At 45.7% G+C, this 25,396-nt stretch overlaps 1 protein-coding gene across 2 annotated transcripts in view; it reads right to left on the bottom strand.

Moving 5' to 3' along the window:
- Positions 1 to 969: 969 nt before the first annotated feature.
- MXI1 (MAX interactor 1, dimerization protein) overlaps positions 970 to 25,396 on the bottom strand; it is a 56,885-nt gene continuing 32,458 nt past the window's right edge. For both annotated transcript variants that reach the window (XM_065672216.1, XM_065672217.1), the window contains exons 4-6: positions 5,241 to 5,355; positions 3,889 to 4,060; positions 970 to 2,866 (exon numbers count right to left, since the gene is read on the bottom strand). In XM_065672216.1, coding sequence (XP_065528288.1) covers positions 2,703 to 2,866; positions 3,889 to 4,060; positions 5,241 to 5,355 — 451 coding nt within the window. In that variant the 3' untranslated portion in view covers positions 970 to 2,702. The remainder of the gene's footprint in view (positions 2,867 to 3,888; positions 4,061 to 5,240; positions 5,356 to 25,396) is intronic.

Here is a 25,396-nt window from a genome sequence, read left to right as displayed (position 1 = left end):
GGAGGAAATTCTTTCCTGTTAGGGTGGTGAGACACTAGAATGGGTTGCCCAGGGAGGTTGTGAATGCTCCATCCCTGGCAGTGTTCAAGGCCAGGTTGGACGAAGCCTTGGGTGAGATGGTTTAGTGTGAGGTGTCCCTGCCCATGGCAGGGGGTTGGAACTGGATGATCTTAAGGTCCTTTCCAACTCTAACTCTTCTATGATTCTATCTCCCTGCTGTAGTATTTCTTTCCCAAGCAGCCATTTAAAACAAACAGAAATAACAGGAAGGAAGAGGTGATGGGACAGCTACAGAAAAGGGTCATAAATAAATAAACCCACTGGTGTTCAACTGCTCAGCACCAGGGCTGCTAGTGGTCAACACTTTCAAGGAGAATAATAATGAATAAACAATTATAATAATATAGAAGAATAAAAATGAATAATGTCACTTGCTAAACTTTCCCACTTTTCAGAACCAAACCTTGTGTCATCCAGAGATTACAGAGACTCCAAACATAAATCCTCTTCTTTGGAAACCCTCAGGCTCCATTTGTTAAGCTGGAGCTCAGTTCTGCCTGCAAAAGGCTTCTGCTCCACTAGGTCACCTTCCAGAAGGAAGAAGAATGGATGCACCGAGGCACTGGATTACATACACACAAGTGAAAACAGCTTTAAGAGCAGCAACCTGATCCAGAGTTAGCAAGCAAATTCATTTCAAAACCCCTAAACTAACAGAAATCATCCACCGCAGCCATGGGAAGATCATTTCTCCGCTCAAGCAAGTGTTGTGCCTCTTGCAGAGGATGACACATTTTGGAAGAGAGTAGGGAAAACATCAGGTTATTTAAACACAGGCAACTTAACACAGTGCAGAAGTCTCCAGCAGACTCACTCAGGATCTTCCCATCGCAGGACTGAAGGGCACAAGAAGAACAAGGAGTTGGCTGTGGTGACATGAATGACCCAGATGGAAGAACACGACTCGTATCAGATACAGAAATGTTTAATGGCATTAAAGTGCTACTTTAATGGGGACCATATGCTAACATTTAAACACAATTCCACTGCACTGCTAAATATGGTTGTCTTTAATTTTTTTTTTATTGTATTTTACCTCTTTTTGCCCAACCCTACCTAAAACAATAAAATAAAATCTAAAGGAGTGAAATTAACAACCCATTCAAATCAGCAATAAGTTATGAATTTCATAAAGCGTATTTTTTTCTTTTTCTTTTTTTTTTTTCTTAGTAATGAGGGGTAGTTAAATTACTGAAGGATATACAAAGTTTCAAACAATGCCATAGGTGAGGACTCTATTAAACTTGGAAAACAAAAGAATCCTGGCCATTAAAAAGACAAAAATAAAACCAAAAGCAAAGCCCTCAAAGTGCAGGTTAGAATGCTCGTCTCCAGGAGAATTAGAAAACAGTTGCTAGAACAGCTCTTAACAGCACCTGCATAGGTAAGATGGCAAGGCCCTTGGGAACAGGACGTGCAGTCAAAACGGTACATTAACATGAGAGACGTGCTGAGCTTAACTAGGTTAACTACTGGACTGGAACTTCGAAAGTCAGCAAAGGGAATGATTCTAAAAAGAAATCCGAAGAAACCCCACCAAACCTGGCCTCTTCCAGCTAGCACAGCCTTCATCCGTTGTGTGCATGGCAAAAAAAAGCATCATTGCATTTCATTGGGTCAAGTGCTTCATCAAAACAGAGATCTTCTCATGGCATAAATTCATATAAAAGACATCTAAGGTTTCATATGGACAAGCTCTAAAAAGACGCATCAGACTTGGGGTGGTTTTCCCTCCCAACACATTTACAAATGTTTATCAAAAAATCTCTTCAAATAAAAAGGTCAGAGTGGCTCAGTATCTGGGCATGACTTTCTGGCGTGTCACCTCTCGTGTATGCTGGTTTCTTTCTGTCCTCAGCTGGTTGTGTGCCTGGGCACACACCTACCGGGAGATCTGCTGTCAGTGTCACAGCCAGAGGCATGACACAGCCCACAATGTGCTGGTAGGTTACAAGCGTGTACCTCTCACTTTAGCCCCGCAGCGGAGGTACTTGCTTATTAAATGATGTCCAACAGAAAGCTGAGCTGAATGGTGTTCTCTCCTGAACATCTCTCTTTGCAGCCCCTCTCTTTCTGCGCACAGAATGTGACCTTAATCATTATTGTCATTGTTACTCCTAGGCTAGGCAAGCCTTCTTGGATTTCCTAGTACATTACGACAGCATTGGATTGTGACAGACTGTAGGACACGGTCCTTTTAGGACCACAAAAGCTCTTCAGAAGGGCCTAAACTAGGTTGTTCAACCTGAATGCAATAGAAGAAATTCTGATATTTCTCAGATCTTGTGACAGAAAGAGAGGGATGAGTCTCTAGTATCCTCTTTCAAACAAAGAAATTCAAAACAAAGTGTTTCATCACTAAGGTCTAGATCCAGGTCCCACAGAAACAAACGGATTTCACTGACTTCACAGGGACTAGTGTTTGGTCTAACTTTTTGCCAGCAGGAATTGGGATCGGTAACATGACCAAATGAACACATGTGGGTTTCTGTGGAGGCTTCCTTTACCCAAAAAGCTTTATGTACAGGTCTCTCCAGGACTAGCTGTCAATATGTCATTTCTGAAAGAGGATACTGGCATCTAGGCCCCAGTGTGATCACCCCAGTGAAATCATTCGCCCTGCACTGTTGTCTCACTTGGTTCTAGGAAGCAAACGAGAGCTTGACACTGGCGCTGGAGTAACCCTCGTCACTCCCAATACTCTGCAAGCTGCTGTGATCATCAATGTCACTGATGCTGGTTGTGCTGATATTGTCCACTTCTCCATGGGAGAACTCTGTGCTTTCAACATCCACTTCAATCTCTTCTAAAAAGGAAAATAAGAGAAACACACACAGGTTAGCATGACAGACCCGACTGCTCCCTTTAAGCCAGCAAGCTGCTGGGGCTCCCCCACCAAGGGATGAAGCAGCATTCCAGCAGGAAGACTTCCATCCATTTCCCTGGAATTCTGTGGCTGTGGACATGGTTTATAAAAACACTAGGTACCAGCTTGGAGTTCTTCCTAGGGACTTGGCCTCCAGCATGCTGGCCCCACTATCAGTGTAGGTTGGCCACACCACAGACTGAACTTGTTCCACTACCTCTTTTCTTTGGAGCTCTAGAATCCCAGTGTTGGAAATAAAAACAGGGGGCAACAGAAGAAATGGAGCGCCAACACATCCTACTCGCTTGATACTATGTTCCCAAAGCTGAGAACACTCATATAGGACCTTACGGTGCATCACCATGGGGACTTGAGTTACTCTCAGAGATGCTCAGTGGACTTCAGAATATAAATGTTTTTAAGAAAGAATTAGAAAGCAGAGATCTAGTTAACCAGGTATCTTGGCTCCTAAACCAGTTTAGAAATGTTCCAAAGGGACTTTTTTAAAACTACAGACTCACACCCAAACTATACAGCACCTTTGGGTCTATCAGTAAATATCAACCATCCATTGTGCCTACACCTCTCACCACAGCAGATATTTAATGAAAGGCAAATCAGTCAGCCATTCAGATCATCTCTATCCAGTTTTAGCTGAGGAGATGAACTCTATTGGAAGTAGGGGGGAAAAAAAAGAATGACTCCAGGAATTTTAAGAAGCAATTTGCCTGGTTCTGTTCTCTCGGTTATACCACAGTATCTTGGTTATACCATGGCCCAAACACAGAATGAGAAGCTGGATGCTGCTTTGCAACATTCATTACAGTCCCACTAGTACCTGCTTATGTTTTCCTCTTTGTGTTGCTGAAGGATTCAGCAGACCAAAAAGCACAATGGGTATCTCCACTTTACCATCAGGTGATAAGCTACCATCTTGTGATAACAAGTTGAGTGACACCCACCTCGCTCCGAGTCCGAGTGATCCGAGGAAATGGTAGATCCAATGCTGTCCATTCGTATTCGCTCTATTTCCTGAGGACCCTGTAGCTGCTCCAGTCTTCTCTTTAGGAATCTTTGTTCTCGTTCCAGGTTCTCAAGCTGGTGTTGGCTTCTCCTCTCAGCCTCTTCAAGTTTCTGACATGAGCAAATATGACTCAGTAATTCATTTCAGCCTTTTCCCCTTCCCTCCCACCTCTACTGCCCAGCCACTTGCTTTGCTTTAGCCCTCCCCAGGGCCCAGAAGGATTTAAGCTGCAACAGAGCCCTCAACCAAGCTGCCCTGCAGTCCCTAAGAACAATGCCATCTCCTCACATCTCTTCCACCTCCCAAGCCCTGATGAATTATACACATTAGTACAAAAAGTCTCTGAGGACAAAGCCTTTATGGGGGGAATGAGTGGAAACGCAGCAGTTTGAGGGTCATTCTATGTGGATTCAGCCACTTGCATTACCAAATCTGTCCACGAAGAGGCCTCAATTCCGTTAACTAAACATACAAGGGGTTTGTTAAGATAAGCTGCAACATAAAAACGTGCCCGGGGAGCTGTGTGTTCCTTGCTGCGTGGTTTCGTCGGGTTTCTCAGAAACACTTTTCTATTCGGTAAGCCATTTACATAACCTACTACAGATTTCTTTGATCACAGCTGGGAAATCTACCAGGGCACTGTTCTTTGTTTCCTACAACAAGCACATTGCATAAGGAGGAGTCATTTCAGGCTAACACCGTCCCTTCAGCAGTGCTTTTTTCCTTCACCACCCATCCTCCCTCCCACTACCCTGACCTGCGACAAAGTATTTCAGCTTCTCCCAAATACTGACAATGCTGCATTTTTCTTTCCATGCTTTGCTTTCCCAAACGTGAATCTAGAAGTGCACTGCGCTAGCTGGCAGGTTCACACATGGAACCCCAGCAAGCCAGCCCTGTCTCACGCTCCTGTGACTTGTGCTAATGCTTCAGCAGTGGAAAGTCACTAGCACATCACATTTCCCATCAAAACGCAGCCATTCAACAGTAGGCATGTTTTTCTTTAAAGAGATTCAGCTGTCAATGAATGATGACAATAGAGAACAAGCCCCCTGCCCCTGCTCTCCAGATCAATCATTTCTCTAGTTAACACAGTTCATTATGGACTCTCTAACAATGCAGCTTGTAGCAATGATAAATGATGAACCAAGGGGACAAGGCTTCCTTGTCTTTGTTTCTTTTAAAGGTGTCAGTCTTCTTCAACAGTCACCTCTAGGCAGCAAGAGTGAGCCATTGAATTGCACTTTCCAAGAGCCCTGGCTGAAAGCAGGTGGGAAAAGCAGCTCTTACCTTGATATGTGCTTTGGCTTTGTTGAGCAGCCCAAGCGTCGTGTGCCGGGTGCAGTCTGGTCCTAGCGGTATCAGAACTTTCAAGCGTTCTAGACACAGGCGGAGGTGAGCTCGGCTGCAAGGGGAGGAGAGGAACATCAGAGCTCTGCTTTCAGAAAGCGAACATCATTTCTTCTCTACCTCCCTTCTACAAGGCATTTGCCATGTTTCCCTCTTCCCACACATCACAAGATTCCCACAGGTACCACGACACACTGCCACTAAACTATTTACAGTCCAAACATCAGCTGCTCACCAATACTCGCATTATTACTAACCTCTGACAGACACTGTTTGTTTTCTTGCTGTCTGAACTGATAACGTGACTCATCAGGATGAGCTTTTTGCAGCGTCAAATGATTCGAGTACCTCATGGATTTCCCCTCTCTCAGCTCTCTGCTGTCTGCTCTGCCAAGAAGAACTTCTGTGAAAGCCATTTTGCTGCCCCTTGCACACTTGTGCATTGCTGGTTGGGACATTTGCTATGAACTGATCTAAGCACTGGCTTTTTGCACATTAAGAAGATCCAATAAGAAAAAATGGTCAGCCCCAAACACCCAAACAATCCCTGCCATCAGTAAAGGAGCTAAAGAACTGCACTCTTATTCCATCCTGGGCCCAGGTCTGAAACATGGATGTCCCATCCCTGGCAGTGTTCAAGGCCAGCCTGGATGAGGCTTGGAGCAACCTGGTCTAGTGGAAGATGTCCCTGCCAATGACAGGGAGTTGGAACTGGGTGATCTTTAAGGTCCCTTCCAACCCAAACCATTCTGTGATATTCTATGATATATGTCCTGGGCAAAATGGTTCAAGCAGTAGCGGCAAAGCACATGGTCTGTTTCTGCTGTCTCCTCCTCTGTATTCACGTACATAGGAATGAACAGCAGATTTATGGAAAACTATCCAGTCTGGGTTGCCTTTCCCCCCTCCTTCTCTCTTTCCCAGACATTAATGATTTATGTCCAAACCTGTCATCCCAATCAATAACACAATGACATCAGCTCCACCATTCACAGGCAAGAAACACTGGTGCAAAAGAGCCCTGAAAGCCTATCCCAGCCCCTGCTCAGGCACAAAGAAACTGAATCATAGCCCCATCCATCTCAATGCAGGGGAAGAAGCAAAAGGAAAACAGAAAAGAAACCAAGAGCAGGGACAGTTCATTTCCATTTGTGTTCCAAATTCACTACTGCCCCCGGTTTGAAAGGGGTTGGGGAGAGGAGTCTGTAATCAGGCAATTATGCCAGTGACAAGCAAGGATGATTAAGGGTGGAAGGGTCAGGGGTTTTGCTGATGAACTGTCAGCACAGGGTGCTGTAGCTGTGAGCTCCTCACTGCTTCAATTACACATCTCCTTAGGAAGGGTCCATCATTCTGTCTCAAGAACAGCCACAGGGCTGCATATAACCAGCAAGGGCCTTGAAGAACATGTGTTTTCCATGAAATATTAACGACTGGAGGGGTGGGGAAAGAGAAATCATAATCCAAAAATCAAACTGAAAAAAAACAGGAATCACCTCAATCTCATCTTTTACTTTTCAGCTTGCTCTAGGGCAAACCCCACTGACATCAAACCCGTATGGCTGGCATGGGGAGGTTTTGTTCTACCTGGAAGCCCACTTTAAACATAGAGCTTGATCAACAGGAATTGTGTGCACCCATTACAGCTGTTTGCCCAACGTCCCCCGATGACCCGTAGTGTCAGCAATGAGAAAGCACTGCTGGTTCATACTGGCACTGTACTTCATGTCATCCCACAGAGCCCGGACACTGACTTCTTGCAGCTAGAGAACGGAAGAGGAGGACGATCTTGTGGTCAAAGACGTTTTGGGTTTTTAACCCATTTTTGGCTATGCAACAGAAGCAAGTCACTGAGTCAGAGTTGCCAGAGCACAGCCATTGAGCTGCAGCACAGAGCAGCATGTGTCTCTTCACAGCACGAGTCCAAGCACTAGCCATAGACTTCACCTACAGGATCAGCCCAGGTTAAATATGCATCTAAAGATGTGTGTGAAGATCTAGAGGCTGAGGAGCAGTGCTGGTTCCACCTAACAGGGGACTTGCTACACAGCATCTGCTACACGTAGGGACCACAGACTCCTCCTGCCCTGCTGAGCAAGGGCACATCCCAGCCCATTGTGAAAACTGAATTATTTGTGCCACAGGAAACAAGAAGTCTGGGGAATCGACATTTAACCAATGTCAAACATACCACAATCCACTTCTAAATGCAGAGAGCAATGGACAACACATCTACAGCCCGAAGTTTGGGCTGAGTCTCAGCACTGGAGGTTTTACTAGGAAACAGGGAAGGCGCTGCACCAAGAACTGCAGTTCCTGGAACCAGTGATCAACTTTGAGCAGGAGTAAGCACCGAGTACTGGCTGGACTGCTGGGAATGCGGTTAAAAGTATGGCACTGATCAAAAGCTACGCTATGTACAGACCCAATGAGATCCACACTGTTAAGCACCTGAAAGCCATATGCAAAGATCCAGCCTGTTATAAAACCCTGTGCCCCAGAACCACAGTGGATTGAAGGTTACTGCACTCTGCAGGCCCTAACAAGGGCAGGGAGAGGACAAAGCAGTCAGAGGGTCTGTCCTCATGAGGACACAGAGATTACTTCCCTGGCATGCAGGGCTCCAAAGGGGACATTCCCCCATTTCTAGATCCCCACACTGGATCTCAAAGCCCAGAAGACTGACACACAGATGGTTTTAAGCTCTGCTGGCTGGTCACCAAATGCCTGCAGCAAGGGTGATGGCAGAGGCCATCAGCAGGGGACACCCATCTGTGACACAGGGTGTGAGCTGATAAGCAGATAGCACAGCTCGGGCAACGAGTACACTGCACGTCCAGGTTGTGCTGGCTGAGCAGAGGCTGGTTTGGAACAGGTTTGACCAAAGCAATCAGTTCTGTGCTGCTCTTGGATTTTCCCCTTATTTTGCACTCAGAGCTGAGCCACTACAAACCTCAACTGTGTTTGTATCTCCAGCCACAGCTCACAGAGGGAAACACACAGGGCTTTACATAAGCACACAGTAGCAGGCCAACCTTAGTGCACAGGCCAGGGCAGAGCAGGGACAGCCAAGCCCTTCAACCAGCAGTCACCTCCGGCTCAGGAGCTACTGGAGCTGGGACCTGGGATAGCAAAAAGCAAAGCCCAAACCATCCTGGCACGCCAGCATGCTGCTTTCCTTTTCCTGAGGAAAAGTGCATTCACTACTGTGAGGGTGCTGAGGCGCTGGCAGAGGTTGCCCAGAGAAGCTGTGGCTGCCCCATCCCCGGCAGTGTTCAAGACCAGGTTGGACAAGGCTTGGAGCAACCTGCTCTAGTGGAAGGTGTCCCTGTCCCTGGCAGGGGGCTGGAGCCGGATGATCTTTAAGGTCCCTTCCAACACAAACCATTCTGTGACTGTGATTCAGAGAGATCAAATCCAACAGCTTCCCCAGCTCTCTCCCCTCTGCAGTGTTCAATACTTTGCCTTTGCATTTTTAAAACCTACCCCAGTCACAGTCCCTGACCTCCCTCAACTTCCACAGCCCAAGTGGACCACGATGGGTTCTGAAAGCACAGAGCGCACAGAGCACACAGAGCACACAGACAGGTCTGATACACTGATAGGTGACTTCAGTAAAACCCAAAATACAACTCCAGAGCTCCAAAGCACCACAAGAAATTTAGCTAAAACCCCATTTCAGAGAGAAAGCAATCACCAACATGTCAATCTTTCTTATCAAGTCCTGGAGCTGTACCTGGACAGCTGTAATCCCACAGGTCAGGCCATGATCCAGATATCTTTCCCCCTTGTTTACCTGGACTCTGTTGCAACATGGCTTTGACAATGCTGCAGGGTCCACTATGTAATGAAAATACCAGCACTGTGCAGGCTCCAGACAGAGCCAGACGGCTTTCCATGTAAACCACTGGATTATGCCAATATTTGATGCATCTGCCAATATCTGGAAAAACAAGTCTAAACGCCCATATTGTTATATAACAGAGAAACAACTCAGGCTTGGCGCAAAAGGCTGTTCCCTCTCACTGCTTTGATCCCAGGGAACACAGAGGATGACAGAAGGTGAATTCCAGTTTCAGCTGCCGCAGAAGCCTTTGCACACTTGCTGCAGGGGAGATGGGAGAAGCTGGAGCCCTTTCTCCTGCATAAGCATCCTTGGAAAAAAACAGACTTTCACGACATCATCCTGAGCACACGGCAGGTGCTGGATGTGCTGAAGAAGGAATCCATGGAGCATTTGAAAGGAGGGGGCTCTCCTCTTTATCAGGAGATCAGTCGGGTACCCAACTCCTGCTCAGTCTGATGAAGGGGAAATCTGTTTGAGATTACCATGTGGGGCGTCAGGGTGGCCAGAAATAGACCAAAGCACCGGAGGGGCTTCAGAAAACCAGAGTGTAACACACACCTCTAATTCTATCCTGTTCTACCAGGCAACACCGGCTGGGAGAGAGCCCCTCTGCCTCTTCTGCTTCCCCTCCTTGCAGGGCCAGGGAGAGCCTAGAAGCAAGTTCTCCAGTGGTGTGGGGGGCAAACAGAACAAGGATACCCTCTCTTCTCTTCCAGGAGCTGCTGTGGATGAAGAAGGTACATCAGCTTCTAAACCAGCAGCCCCATAGCCCTGCCAGCTGATCCAAAACAAGCTACAAAGTGGCTGCATGTGGAAGAAGGTGGTGCTGGCCCCTGCAATGGCAGCCCCACTCCTGCCCACTGGGCACATGCTGTTTTCTCCCCTTTGTGCCTGTGTGAGAGCTTCTGACTGAATTTAGATTATCTACTTCTATCCCACAGCTCCCCTCCGAGGCTGAGCCACCAGGCCCTTGGTCCTGAGCCCCTCTCAGAGAGGAGCCTGGCCCCTGCTCTGTGCAGTCCCTCCTTGCACTTGGCTCTGCCTGGCTGCAGAGGGCTGTAATTTCACAGCCTGCTCTCCTCTCCTCTCCTCTCCCAATGACATCATCTACTCTGATTATATAAAGCACGGGGAGGAAGCCTTTATTTATGCATGCTTTTTGCTCATAGCTTCAGCTGCCTCCCTGTACAACATGCACTCAAATCCCACTGCAGGAACTGGGCTCCCTCTTGCCTGGATCAAAACTGCAGTGCAGAAAATTATGTGGGTGCAAAAAAACCAAACGCATTTCCTCCCCCACTCCTCTGAGGACATTTTTGAGGGGTTTGGGGTAGGAATCAACCTAGCCCACCACCCTGCACCACAACAACCTGGGCAGGAAGCCACTAACCTCCCTTCAAGCCTTGTGTCTGCTGGTTACAAAGCACAAGGGCTAGAAATCCACCTACCCTTAATGTCTCAGGAGCCCCTTGCAAGAGCCAGCCCGGGGCTGGAAGGCCACCAGCAGTGTCCATCCCTGGACTCTGGTGGTCTCAGCCAAGCCTTGGTGCACCCTGTGCTTGAGTGGGTCCTCCTGCTCGGATCCATCCTCCTCTTGTAAGTGTTGCAGCAATGGCTGTGGGCAAGACCACCATGGAGACATCCCTGAATATCAACATCCCTGTAGAGACTGCAGCTTCTTTGCTAGGACAGGTTTGGAGTTTGTGGGGTGTTTTTCCAGCTTCCACGATGGGCAGAAGCAATGGGAACTGAGAGCAGAAGCTTTCTGTGCTGAAGAGTCAGTCACACACGTGCACAGTCAGCTCTGAAGCAGCAGGTTTACCAGATTCAGCACTATCCCCTAGTCAGACACCGCTGATGGGCTTTGCTGAATCAAGGCCTGAACATCTGCAAAACACACACATGCACGGACGGACACACACACAGACAGACACACATACTCTCTTCCCATCTTTAAAAGATGAAGCCTCCCTCCCAGCAGCAAATGACCAAGTCGCCTCCAGCAGCTCTTCAAAAAGCTGAATTCTGACTTTTGTATGCTGAAAGAAGGGAGCAGCCGAGGGAAAATAAAAGCATTTCCCAGATATTTTTGTACTATGCCTGCAGGTCTACAGGGCTTGAATTCAACAGTGGATTTAAGCATGTGCTTAACATTAGGAATATGCTCATGTCCCAGTGAGGCTAAATCAGGCACTTGATCTCCAAGAGGTGTTAAAAGCCAGAACCAAACCAAACGCAGCACCAAAAGAACCAGCAGAAGGTAGATCCTAACATGGAAAAGGCCATTATCATCCTTCCCCTCTGCCCTCCTTCTCTTTCCCCTACATCTTTACAAAGCCAAGTCTAATTTAACCCTGAAATTAGAAACCACCAACTTTGTTTGGATTTCAAGCTAACAGATTACTTAAAAAATCCAGGAGGGAATCACCAGTTAAAGAAAGCAGTTCCTGGAGAAATACAAGTGACCCCACATCAATAATTCACTGGATGAGAATGATTTTGCGATAAAAGTAATGAGAAGCACATGCAAAAACCACAGGGCAGGGAAAATGGGGGAAAATAATGGATTCCTTCTAAAAGCAATTCACAGGTCAGAGGCGAGCTTATCTCTTAACAGCCATCATCTGACTTGGTCTCCTTGCTCTCATCTCTCATCTCACTTGCTCTCCTATGTAACCCCCAGCCCAGCCCTCTCTGCAATATCTGCCCCCTGCTTCACTGAAAACTTGTCTTCAATGAAGGAAGAGGATGTGCCAAACACCTGGATGGGGAGGCACTGGGGGCCAAGCAGTACTGCTCTGCTGCAGAGCATCATACAGGTGGCACCCAGCCAGCCTGCAAAAGACACACCACTCACCCCAGTTCCACAGGACACCACAGACGAGACACATACTTGAAGAAGAAACCTGGCTCAGAAATATGCTCTTAAAAGTTAATATTCTCCACCTGAGCTGTGAAATCATTTGGAACAAGCCTTGCTTTCTGATTGTAAATCAGGTCTCTTCTCAGGTTTATTTGTTTTCCTGCATTTGCTCCTGGCTGAAGGAAATACTTGCTCATTGCCTCTGTTTCCAGGCAATTTCTACCGATGGCTTCCTGGCATGTAAGGGTATTTGCATTCCAAATGCTAATAAAATGTACCATGAAAAAGTAATTGGAAAAAAAATAAGCCTTTAGATCTTTGCATTTTTTAAGCTTTTCTATCATTTAAAATAAACAAAGAAATGAAAATTTAGGCCTGAGAATAAACAGAGCTGACAATGTGATATAAATACAAATTTAAAGGAAAAAAAAAGTTCTGTGGGCACCATTTTCAGCCTGATCTTAATCATGCCAGACCTGTCTGCAGAAGTTAAAGATGAGCACACACCAACTGCATTCTCCAATCAAGGGCAGATGAAAAGCAAACCACAAATGAAGAGGCCCGTGATTAAACAACAGTAAGACAAATAATAGTAATAAAATCTCAAAAACAAGGCAATGCAGCTTTTCAAAGGCACACAAATCAAGGCACCTCTGCCAGGTTACAAGCTACGTGACAGGGAGATAACGGGTGGCACAGCGCTTCAGAAAGCAGCATCCTGATTCAAGCCCATAAGTGAAAATGAAATACAGACAGCAATGAATTTATGAGCTCTGCAACAGCAGTATTTTGTCCAAAGGACACCTCAGTCACAAACCCAAAACAAAGTACACTGGCAAAGGAAGTCCTTTGCCAGACAACTGGAATACTTGGAAAAGATGGAGAGTTTTACAGCACACAAACCCTTCTCATGTCTGTAACAGAAGCCGCAAGCCTTACAGTAAGCGAAGAGGAAGGATTTTAACTTGAAACATACTGCCCATACTCTCCATTGCGAACTCTGAGAGAAGTCCTATAACCCCTGTCCTGACTGTCCCCAAGCCCCGCCTGGCCTTCCCCTGCAGAGCTGGCATGTGCACCCCCATAGGCACACACAAATACCCCCAGCTCTTCTAGATGGGAAGACTCTTTGCTGATTTCAGCTTTGGAACAGCTTCAAGCTCTTGGCAAACAGAGGCTGCAAGACCAACAAACCTTGTGCCAAATGGTCTGTTGCCACCACTGGTCTGTTCCAGCATGGGTCTTTCTAGCTTACTATCGCAGTCTGGAGGGAGACACACTCTTTCCACGTCAAGGTCTCTCCCTTGCCTGAGATCCTTCTAGGTATAGAATCAAATACTATTGAAGGCTCTCCTAATTTCGTCTTGATTTCGAAGGCAAATTAATTACTTCAAGGCTTTCCAAAATCAAAAATGGGGAAGAGAGGGACAGAGGGAGGGGGGAAAATCAGGCAGTCTGCAATCCCTTGGTGACATATGGGAGATGCGGGTGAAAGATTTGGCTTTCCTGCAGAACAGCAGTCTCCTGGGCTGCAATATGGAAGGAGAATAGACACTTTTAGCTTTAGCTCCCAAAGGCTGGTCAGTCTGTCCACACTGTGCGGACATCAAGTGTTAATCATGCTGTTCAGTGGGTGCAGGAGTTGGCTTACAAACACCTTGAGTTACATGGACATGTGAGAGAGCTTCCACTTTCAAAATTCAAGGCCACAGCACTGCAAACCACTTCTGGAAGACAAGGACTCCTACTCTCATGTCAGAGGGCACTTGAGGGAGTAAGACTACTTTCATCTCCCACTGAGTCTCTACTACCTTCCTTTTCACTCTCTCCTCTGACCAGCACTGCAAAGGCTGGGCTGTTTGCTCTGCTATCACTAGCCATCATCCTTCAGCCTGCCCCGTTTCTGTCCTCTTCTCCGACAGACTGGACTAGAAACTCTTTGGACCAAGAATACAGTTGCCAAATGCACTGACATCTAAACAAGATCCCATGACTGCACTCAAAAATCTCAAATCAAGCCGATCCTAAACAATTAGACTAAAGCAACATTATGATTCTAAAGCTGAAGCAATATATCTGGGGCTATTTTTATTCACACAAGAACTTCTGGGCCTTTGGGTCTTACTTGTTGCATATCTTGGAAGTTTTTCTCTTTGAACTAGAGGGCTAGAATACAGAAGCCTCATTTAAATGAATAAAATAATAATAATAAAAGAGACCATCTGTAATCCCATGACTTCCAAACCTAGGATGCTTAAAGGAATGGCAAAAAAAATTAGAATACAGATGCTCACAGTAATAAAAATGATACCATTTTGGAAGGTGCCTCCTCCAGAATGAACTCACAGCTGTTTGGTAACATGACTGCTCATCCTTTCCTAACCCCTTTGATCTTCAAAGGCACCAGTGAGACAGGCTGCTTCAACTCAGTAGAGAAAGACCAAATATAACAGCCTGTGCTTCACAATGAAAAGGTGATGAGAGCAGCATAGGTGGCCAGCTGCCCAGCAGAGGAATGGAGGCAATCAATGCCTGGCATTCTCTCTTGCCCCTTCATTTTCATCCAGGTCCAGCACTGACCTCTCAGTTCATCAGTTCTCTATGCCTTTCTTTAAGAGAAATTTGGACAGTTAAGAGATGTCAAACAGCAACAGATGCTCTGGAGCAGAGTCTATTATTATTTATCAGAGTTAATCACACCCCACCCCCCCACCCCCCAAAAAATTATGTACTGATGATCTACTATTATTGATCCTGGCCATTAGCCATGAAGTATTCTAATCCCTGGTGGATATAATTAACTGAACTCTACTGTAGCACAACACACAATGTCACCAGCTAAACCCCTTTTAGGCTGAGCTGTGCTTACAACAGCATGCTAAGCCCTACAGCCACCACAGGCCATAAATGCACTACATCACATCCTCCCGACTTAAACACATCCTAGTTTGCTGTTGGTATGGTCACGTCGAGGTACCTCTTGCACAAGATCATTTGGCACCAACATTTCCATCATGCTCACTGCCAACCACACAGGTACGACAGTTTTGTTACCCTGCCAGTATGATATGGTTACAATCCTGCATTTGACTCTCGGGGAAACATACAAAGCACGCTGTAAACAGCAACGTGCAACCCAGGCTGGTTAATTATAAAGCCCCAGCTAGCCCAGTCTAATAAAAACTCCATCTTTGTTAAAAGGTGGTTAAAAATAGCCCTGTTCTGTAAATAGCCAACGGTGTGTCCTGTGCTGCCCTCCTCACTAATCTCATTATAATTATCCTTCTAGGGATACACAGTGTGCTCACAACCACAACGTCTGGTGATGCTGCTTCAACCAGCGCGGCATCCTCCTCCATACCACCACCATGCCTGCAAAGCAGCTGTGCCACGCATAAGGACTCTGCAGAGTGGTTCCTCTGCCAAAGAGGAGCAGGAATCTGCTTTGCTGTGACCTATGGATTTTCAGCTTTACTGCTAGAATTGGGTCAGCAGCAAAGATAGCCGAGATTTTCCAAACTCACCAGCTATTCTTGGTTATTCTGTTCAGAGGTTTCCTGGCTGAGCACTGTGCCTTTGGAAAGGAGTGAGGAGGTATTGCAGGCTCCTGCAAGGCTTCTGCAGTCAGACACTGAGAAGCAGGGATATTCTCATGCCATAATCCTTAAATGCCTCCAAAACTACCAGGCAATAGGAAGAGCTCTCCAGTTGGGATCTGTAACACCAAGTCCTCAGAGCCTCTCAAGGAGGAATCAAAGATGGTGCACAACCTTTGTCTCTGCGCTGAGACTGGAAGAACCTGAGTAATCAGGCAGCTTCCCCCCAGGCAAATGGAAAGTGACCCTGGACTGGTAGGTAACCTGGCTACAGCAGAATGGTCCATAGTGTGTCACAGCAGTAAAGGCACAGACAGTAACTCAGATCAGAGCCCCTGTTGCTTCCTAATACTACTGAAAAAAGACTCCTTTGGTGCCTACTAGTCAGGTTTTAAACTACTAATGCCACTGACCAGTCGAAAGATGCAAGCACTTACTTTGTAAGACAGACATTTGTCCATCAGTGAAAGAGTAAAGAATGCTACCAACTTGTTACTTGGGAAAACATATCTCCTGCTGTCAAAATAATGAGTGGGGAACATGTTGATACCAGGAACACACTCTGATCTGAAGAAAGCTGGGAAGGGACTTTTTACAAGGGCTTTAGCGACAGGACAAGGGGGAATGGCTTTAAACTGACAGAGGGGAGGCTGAGATTAAAGGAAGATTTTCACTATGAGGGTGTTGAGGCACTGACACAGTTTGCCCAGAGAAGCTGTGGCTGCCCCATCCCTGGCAGTGTTCGAGGCCAGGTTGGAACCAGATTATCTTAAGGTCCTTTCCAACCCAACTCATGCTATGATTCTATGATCATAAGGTCCCTTCCAACCTAAACCAGTCTGTGATGCTATGATCTAGTAGCAGAAGTTATTTTTGTCATTAGTATATATAGTTTTAATTATACAGATAAGCTATTGCTACTAAAAGATATTTGTACTGTTCATTAAGATAGGACAGAGTTTTTCCACTCCACACATTGCTTTACACAGAATCACAGAATCATTGGGTTTGGAAGGGACCTCTGGAGATCATCTAGTCCAACCCCCTGCCAAAGCAACGCCACCTAGAGCAGGTTCCACAGGAACATCCAGGCATTATATCCCAGTTTCCTCAACTCATGGTAGAAAAGCATAATTCCTAATGAAAGAATGTGACAATTTGAAATAGTTGTTTACACAGAATCTTTTCTTCCAGAAGGAAAGCATGTGCTCTTCATCTAACACCTCTCCGCACTGTCAGAAATATTTAAAGAGTCATCAAATATCCACTGTACCTTTCAGGTACAGAGGGCATGCATCTGGAACAGAGGAAGCAGTGCATGTAATTTCACCTTGTAAAACTGTTTTAAATTTAACCTCAAACTTTCCAGAGAAAAGGAACTGCCAGCCAGGGTCACTATAGGATGTGTGTTTGGGAAAAAGCCCTAGGAAGGAGAATTAAAAAGTTCTATGAATTTTATTTTTCTAGAGCACTATTTTACATTATATTTTTCTGAAGCACTATTTTCCCTATTGGATATGGATTCTTACATACAAAGAACAGCAATACTGTATTTCAAAAGCCTAAGAGATAGCTAATATTAAGTGACCAACAGTTTTAACTCAAGGTAACTACATATGTTACTCAGCAGAAGAACCTGAGCAGGTCCCAGCACTTTGCCAACAGATGAGTTGTGTCCTGATCTCATACATACAGATGTACCAGGAAAGAAAAAAGTGTTTGAAAGAGGTACTAGGAAGACAGTTTTTTGAAAGGAGGTACTGGAGAATGTGAAAACACACCTTGCTTCTGCTTAGCTGGTTTGATGTGCTAATACAAGCTCATTGTCAATACAGTTCTTCCAAGGAGAAGGAAGTTTTATCACCTAGAAAATTAAACCAACAAACCAAACCTCTTGTCTTGCCCCTTTCCTTTAACTGCCCTTGATGCCTTCCTTGCACTTTCTTCTCTCCTTCAGGTATATGTGAGGGTCAAGAGACGCAAGACTGCTCAAACCTCAAACAAGCTAAAAAAGCATGAAACTGGCCACTTGGAAACCATTTCCTTGGGCAGGAAGCAAAGCCAAAATATATCCGTAAGACATGAAAATTACTCAGCTTTTTTCAGGTCAGCTACGAAACTCCAAGTGCTTCCAATAGGGCTCAAGAAGTCATCATACTGAGCACAGGACATTCTACCTAGTGAATTCTTGATCATTGCAACCCCTGCCTGGGTCAGCAATGCCACAAAGGAATACAGTTTTAATTCCCCCAAACCAAGAACAGCTGTAGTTGAGTAAACTAACATTTGTAGGAGGATTAGCTGCCTTACGCTTGCTCGCTCTGTATTCTCCCAGCAGGAACAGGGTAAGGATCCCACTTGGGAACAAACCAGACACTGAAAGGTTCACAGTTTGTTTTGGAAAGAAAAATAATTAGCAGAGAGGAGCTGGAACACCAGGTCCTCTGCTTTGGTGCAAAGTGGTTTCCATTTGCTCGTCTATTAGGATAATATTAAGAAAATAAGCGCATGAGCTTGCAGAAATACCTGCAGTTGCACTGCATTATAATCATAATCACAACCACTTCTTCACTGTTATTTTGGCATGTTTATCTCACCCACAGGGCTCCATGCATTTAAGCAAGATAAATTACTGCTTCATCATCAGATATTTTCTATAGAGTGTCCCATCCTGGGATCACTCCTTATTGGTTTCAAAAATCATCAGTGTTAAAAAAATAATGATAATTTTATAAAAAAAACCCAACAACCAAATCCCAAACAAGGAAAACAGAATATATATATACACATATATATTTCACCATAAACCATTCACCTGGGGAGAGGCTGAACTGAGTTTCCTCATCATGAGAGCCAAATGGCAAGCCAGAAGCTTGCAGAGTTTGTATGTTTGTTTAGGAAGTGTGAAGCAGCAACCAGATGGATCCAACATTTCAACTCCTTCCACAAGCAGGAAAGGGTTATGCAGCAGGCAAGACCTTTCAGTGAGAGTCAGCAGACCTGTCTTCAGGCAGCTTGTGTGACCTCAGGTGGATCCCTTGAGGAACTGAAGCACTGCTCAGCCACAAAATGGAGCTAATACCAATTCCTCCAGAGTACCGCACAACTAAATCCACTCTTGGCTTTCAGGTGCTCCTGTAGGTCAGCAGTGACACTGGTATCTGAAGTGCCTAGGGAGCAGGTCACTTTGGGAAGCTACTTCATTCAGCTTTCTCTGCTTGTTAATAACATCTGAAGTAAAAGATCACAGAATCACAGAATGGTTTGGGTTGGAAAGGACCTTAAGATCATCCAGTTTCAACCCCCTGCCATAGGCACCACTTCTTTGGACAACCTGTGCCAGTGCCTCACCACCATCACAGTAAAGAACTTCTTCCTTGTATCTAACCTGAACTTCCCCTGTTTAACTCATTACCCCTTGTCCTGTCACTACAGTCCCTGATGAAGAGTCCCTCTCCAGTATCCTTGTACACCCCCTTCAAATACTGGAAGCTTCTCTTCTCCAGGCTGAACAGCCCCAACTTTCTTAGTCTGTCTTCATATGGCAGGTGCTCCAGCCCCTTTATCATGGCCACATTTCTCAATATGGATCAATAACCCCTCACTGCTCCCTCCATATATGCAGCAAAACCAGTCTGAGTTCTGCTCTTACCCCTGTCCTGAGAAATTCCCAAGATGGAACTTCAGTGAAGTTCAAAGGAATTTAGTCAGAATCAGGATAAGATGAAGGTTACATTGTCAACTCTGCAATCAAGCAGTCATAAAACTTATTTCTTTAAAGCCTTTAGTTTTTGATGTCCCACTGTTAATCCCATATGTCTTTAAGAATATAATTTAGGCTCCATAAAAAAACCAAGCACCAGAGTAACTCAGATAGCACATGATTTAAAAAAGCAAACATAAACATCTACATAGGATGCTTCCCGTCACCGGCTCATACACTGGTTTTATGCGGGGGCATAGAAAACACTTAACTACAGGTGCTGGATTTCAGAATCTCAGAACACCAGGAACGCAGTGGAGATTACAAAAGCTGGCAAGATTAATCGTATTTTGTACTTTAAATAACAGAATGGTTTTAACAAATGCTCCTTAAAGAAAAAAACCTTTAAGAAACTCATGCAATTTGCTTCCCCTGTGTGACTGAGGCAAGCGCAAGGCAGGACTGTCTGCACAGACCTAAGAACCAGCTTGGAGGCCTTATGCAAGTTCCCTACTTCTATACAACAGCTTTTCCATTCTGACTATTGCTAACCACTTACAACATGCCCAATGCACAGTACAATGCCCTTGCCACTCTGCTCGCTCCTCACCACATATATTTTTTCTCAGAAATCACCAAGAAAAAAAAACCCACAACTCAAACTGCAAGAGACACTCATGACTCAAGAGGCCTTTTCTTCGAGTATATGACACCAGATTTCTTCTCCCCCTTTGCAGTCCCTTCACTGAAATGCATCCCCATACATGCTTTTTCCAGTGAACACCAAGCCTGTAAGCTGCTTTGCCAAGCCAAGTTTAAGAGAGGTCACGCCACAGAGAACAGGCTCTGCGCATTTCCTAAGAGGGTCATACTACATAGAATATCCAGTGGAGACAAAGTGTTGCATTCGGTTTCCCACTTCTTTTGGCATCAGCGCTGCTTTTCTGGGTAGGTAAAGTGGCAAACACGTGTATGAAGAAAAGGAAAAATAATTATGTTTTCCCCTATTTGCTTATCCCAGCCAGAATTCCTCAACATACTTCTAGTGTCTAACAGACTGATTCTTGCTATGAAAGCAAATTACTGTGTTGAGCATTTGGGACTCTCCCCTTAACACACTCAACTTTGGATGGCTTTTTTTCCTCCCTTAGAACAACACTGAAATAATTTTCCTCTTAGTTTAACATTAGAACAAACTTTCTAGTGGTACCAACAGTTAATCAGGGCAATGGGCTGCACTGCCTCCCTAGGCAGTCCTGCTGCCAAAGGTTTTTAAGGCCATGCTAGATTGGCATCAGGTCAGGAAAGGTTTAGATTATCCTGCCTTGGGCAAGGGGACAGACCCAAAGGGCTGAGAGGGGCCTGCAGCACTCATCTCCGACAGCTTCACAAAACACATCCTAAGTGTGCAGAATACAGTTTCTTGCCCTCCCTTGGGCACAGGGCCCAAGCCAGCTGCAGGGGCAGCATGCCCAGTCTCTGGAAAGCGAAGGGGAATTTTGCCTCTCTGAGCTCTGACCCTGGTGACAGAGCAAAAGATCTGCTCCAGAGTGGCAGCTGTAGCTATGCATGGAGCTGTAAAAGGGCAGCAATGCCACTTGTGTGGGAGCCGGGACGCAAAGTGAAAGGGAGGATTCTGAGGCATCTGCAAGGCAGTTTCCACTAGCAGAATGAAACAGTCCCATGTGGTGTGGGTTGGGCAGGAAAGGACAGGAGAAAGTAAACAACAAGATGGGTTGCAGGGAAGACGAACCCTCACCCAAAGCTGCTGAAACCAGTTACACCCCAGTCACCCCAGCAGGCTTCTCTGGATGCAGTTATGCAGCTGCAAACATGGAAGAGAGCAGGCAGCTCTGAGGAGTGCCAGGATCCAGTCTATGAGGAACACTGGAAACAAACACAGATCAAAGGGAAACACAAAGCTGTATACACAGCTGGGGCTGTCTTCCTCTGTTAAAAGAGACGGGCATGTAGGTTTTAACTGCAAGCTCTTTGTGTGCGCTTGCACGTAACTGTGTGCATCTGTGCAAATGTGAGTGCTCACCCCACGTTCAGCCTCTTGACATTACCAAAGTGTGGCTAATGAGTGGTATTTTCTGAGCTGTGTGGAAGATTCCCATGCAGCTGGACAAAGTCTGACTGGGCAACTCCGCTCACCCAAAGGAACAACGCCAAATAAGTGGGAATGAAAGATATGGGAGATGTAAAGCAATCTCTTTTTAGCCTCTGATTTCTACAACAAACCTGCTACCCTGCTCCCCCTTTCAGAATAACTCATCTGAAGAATTTCACTGAGTTTCCAGAAGGAGCAGGGCGCTTTCCGTCCAAGTTCTGGGCTTTAGACACGTGGAATTACAGGGAATTACCCCAAGTTCAACAGGTTGTGACTTTCACTACGTTTGGAAAGTCCCTCCTGGGAAGAAAACGTGGAGAACTTCCTGGGACAGTCAGAGCAATCCCTCCTGCACAACCCAGCCCTGAGTGAGAAGAGCAGAGGCACACACTGTGGTAGCAGATGGAAATGCTGGCAGCTGCCTGTTTTGAGGTCCTAAGACAGTCTTGGCTGACCCAGCTCTGCTTCAAGGCTAGGGACAGCCACAGTGAGCTCCTCAGGCCTAATCTCACCTCTGAACCATTCTATTCTGTTCCTTTTCTTTCCTGGGCTGTTCACAGGGAGATCTACCCATATACAGATGAGCAGCAGAATTGAGTCCGGCATCAACTTCCTTTTCCTTTCGACATATTCCCTCTGAAGGGTGTGTGGCTATGCCAGCCTTCACCTTGTCCGTGCCTTTCCTCTACAAATACACTCATTTATTCACATGAAGAACAGTGGCTACTGAATGTCCTCCCTTCATTGTTGCATTATTCACTATCCTGGACAGCAAGGTTTAGTAGAGGGACCCTTGGCACTACTCTCCACATGACATAACTACAGCACTGTAGAGGCAACCAGGGAGGAGCAACAACTGGCCAACTGAAGGAGCAAGTATTCATCTGAGAATCATTAAGAGCTGTGGTTCTAAATGATTCAGATGCTTTCAGATATTCCACCCTAGCTCAGGAACCAGCCAACTGGGAGACAGCAGCCTGCATTTGACTTTATAAGCATGACTAAGTTCTGTGCAGCTGTTTACTACCTACCCTGATAAAAACCACACCCATGTCAGACAAACTGTTATCAGCCTGGACCATGCATGAACCCGCTGATACCATTCGCAGACTCTGTTGCCATGAAAGGAATGCTGCACTTCAAGCTCATGTCCTGTTTCCACTGGAGGCTTCGGTGTCTAAGCCTTTCTGTATCAGTTTCTATTATGCCTCCCTCTTTCCCTCAGCCTTTCTTGGGCAGAAACCCTTATACAAGATATAACGCTGTGTAACTGCTAGATCTCCTTTCCTGCCTCACCTTCTGTGAGCTGAACATATTATTTGCGAAATCTCCCATTCATGACAATCCCTTCATTTTGAGTCTGGAGGTACTCAGACTCCTGGGCAAAAAAACAAGAGCAAAAAGCAGCCTTCCTTTGCAAAAGCTTTTCATTTTTCCTAAGTCATGTTGCTTTATGAATGCACTCTCAAAGGTAAGTAATTAACAGGCACAGGGACAGAAAATCTCATTATGCAGATAATGGGAAGTGATGCTCTGGCAGCAATGTACACATAAAGGATACCTTCAAAAGACAGTCCTTCATTTTTTTTTCATGGAACATCAGGCAGAAGAGCTGACTCATCCACTGCTCTGGAATCCAGCGAGTCCTCTGCATTCTTCCAGACTGGGCCAAATCCAAAACCTTTATATGAGATTCAGCCTGCATCTGACAGACTCAAGTGTCACCTCTGAAAAGGGGATACTCCAGTTTTCAAAGGCACTGGAAGGATTTACCAAAGAGCAAACACAAAGAGCACCAGGCAGGTAATCTGCACCTCTACACACATTCAGACTCCCAGTGAGAGCCAAGTAAATGACACCATCAACTGCTATATTCTGCCATGGCTTTAACTTAGCCCTGTCCACGTTACACGGTGGTTTCATGGGAGAAGAATTCCTGACCCTTGGTTGCACATTGCCCATTTAATTGTTTTATAGTTGTCACATGCACTTTTGGGAGGAAACCTGCCTGGTCTCTTCACCCACAGCTATGCAAACTGCTTGGGGTGACCAGCACCATTTGCAGCCAGGCAACAGCCACAGCAACTGCGAGATGAAGCCCAGACAAGGCTATGCACATCTGGTACACACTTGTGCTACTCACCACAGCACCCTAAACATCAGGCTAGACCATACTGCACCAAGTCCCCAGCCACCCACAGAAGCAAAGGTACTTTGTGCCCTCCTCTCTTTTCAGATGGGAGAAGGTGTGAGGGCACCAAGACAGCATCATGCAGCATCTCCTGGCCCTGAGCAACACTGACAGGGAGGACACTGAGGGGGATGCAAAGAGTGAGCATGAAGATTTAAAGGAAGCAAAGGTGGGATACAGGAGACGCTTGTGTGAAGGAGAGAAAAAGCAAGCAAGTGGCTGGAGATACGGATCAATGAAGCAAAGGAGTAGGTCAATGCAAGCTTGTTCCCACATGCCTATTACTCCAGGCACCAGATCCATGTGTTTCTGCCCCTCACCTGTTAAATGGCGATGTCTCACTGCTCCCATCCCTGCTTGGCATACCATAAGGTTATAAGTTCTTGGAGCCATGATATTTGGTAAAAAAAGGCTACATACAGAAAGAATGAGAAAATTTTTTGCCTACAATTCCTATCCCACAGTGAGTTTCCTTTGGTTATCACAAGCCTGCATGGGCTATGTTGCTATAGTACCCTCAACATGCGTATCAGATACAGATACAGATCAGCACACACAACTCCAACTTCTGCCCCAAGAGTACAAAGTCCTGAAACTTGTAGTTAACAGGTAATCTGTCTCAAAAATTAGATTCCTATTACCTCAGCTTCTCCAAGGCAGAAACTCCCCAAGTGGCTTTTAGCTAGCAACACTTTCAGGCCCATGAGCAATGTTAGAAACTTGAACAAGAAAAGTTGTTGCATCAGAATTTCAGGCTCTCAGCACTTCAAACAGCACCCCAGGAAAAGACAAAGAACAAAAAGCCTGCAGAGTCTCCAGAGATGCATTTGGGAGGGACACAGAGCCCTGACGTGAGTGAAAACTGAGCTAGGAAAGCTAAATGCTCAACTTCCTACCTGGGGCCAGATTCTTCCCCAGTCCAATCTCAGTGACTGCAGAGGGGAGTTGCCCAGTCTTTATTGTTTTTCTCAGGACAGCCATAAACATACAGAGGGTTCAGCCTGAAAGAAAACTGCACCAACACACCCAAATAGAAATTTGAGGATGCAAGTTTGGGAAGAGATTCAAGACCCAAAGCTGGCAATGCCACACTCCAAATCAGATGCCACCTAAGTACACAGGACTGCTTTCATTCCACATCCATAGCAGCTACCAGACCCCCTCCTGGCTCTCTGAAAGCAGTAAATAACCAGTAATGCACCATTTGATACCTCTTCTATTCACCACTCTGGAAATGCTAAGCACAGGATACTGAATGCAAGAACTCAGCCAGTAAGTGGGGAAACCCAACTGCAGAGCATGCTTCTTTCCAAGATGCAGGTTTCCTCTGAAGTCTCCCTTCTGGAAGGCCAGATGACAAAAAGATTCTCAGCATCAGACCGTTATGGCAAAGCCGAGCAGACTGCACTGACAGTTCTTTCTACACTATAGGAAGAAAATGCATCAGAAAGTGTCTCTAAAACACATCTTAGTTGAGAAGGGCTTGGTGATAGCTATCTGTTTCTGAAAACTGGCTTATAACAGTGATATTATTGTGCAAGTTAATTCAACATTGTTGAAATAAAAATCTTGCTTTGTGACAGTATATCCAAAATAGTAGTATTGTTCTTTTTCCTCTTCTTTCTCCAACTGCTATTGGATTCATAAGGGAGGTGCAGAGGAGGTCAGGAAGCAGAAAGGCAGGCAGGCATGCATCCATTCTTCACTGCACCACTTTGAATTAAAAAAAGATAATCATATTGAAACTAGACATTGCAGTATGAGCAGTACTAAAGGGCTTCAA

Source organism: Lathamus discolor, chromosome 3, assembly GCF_037157495.1.
Source record: "Lathamus discolor isolate bLatDis1 chromosome 3, bLatDis1.hap1, whole genome shotgun sequence".
Lineage (NCBI taxonomy): Eukaryota > Metazoa > Chordata > Aves > Psittaciformes > Psittacidae > Lathamus > Lathamus discolor.
Note: the sequence above shows the minus strand (reverse complement) of the source record. Positions and strands in the feature narration are given on the sequence as shown.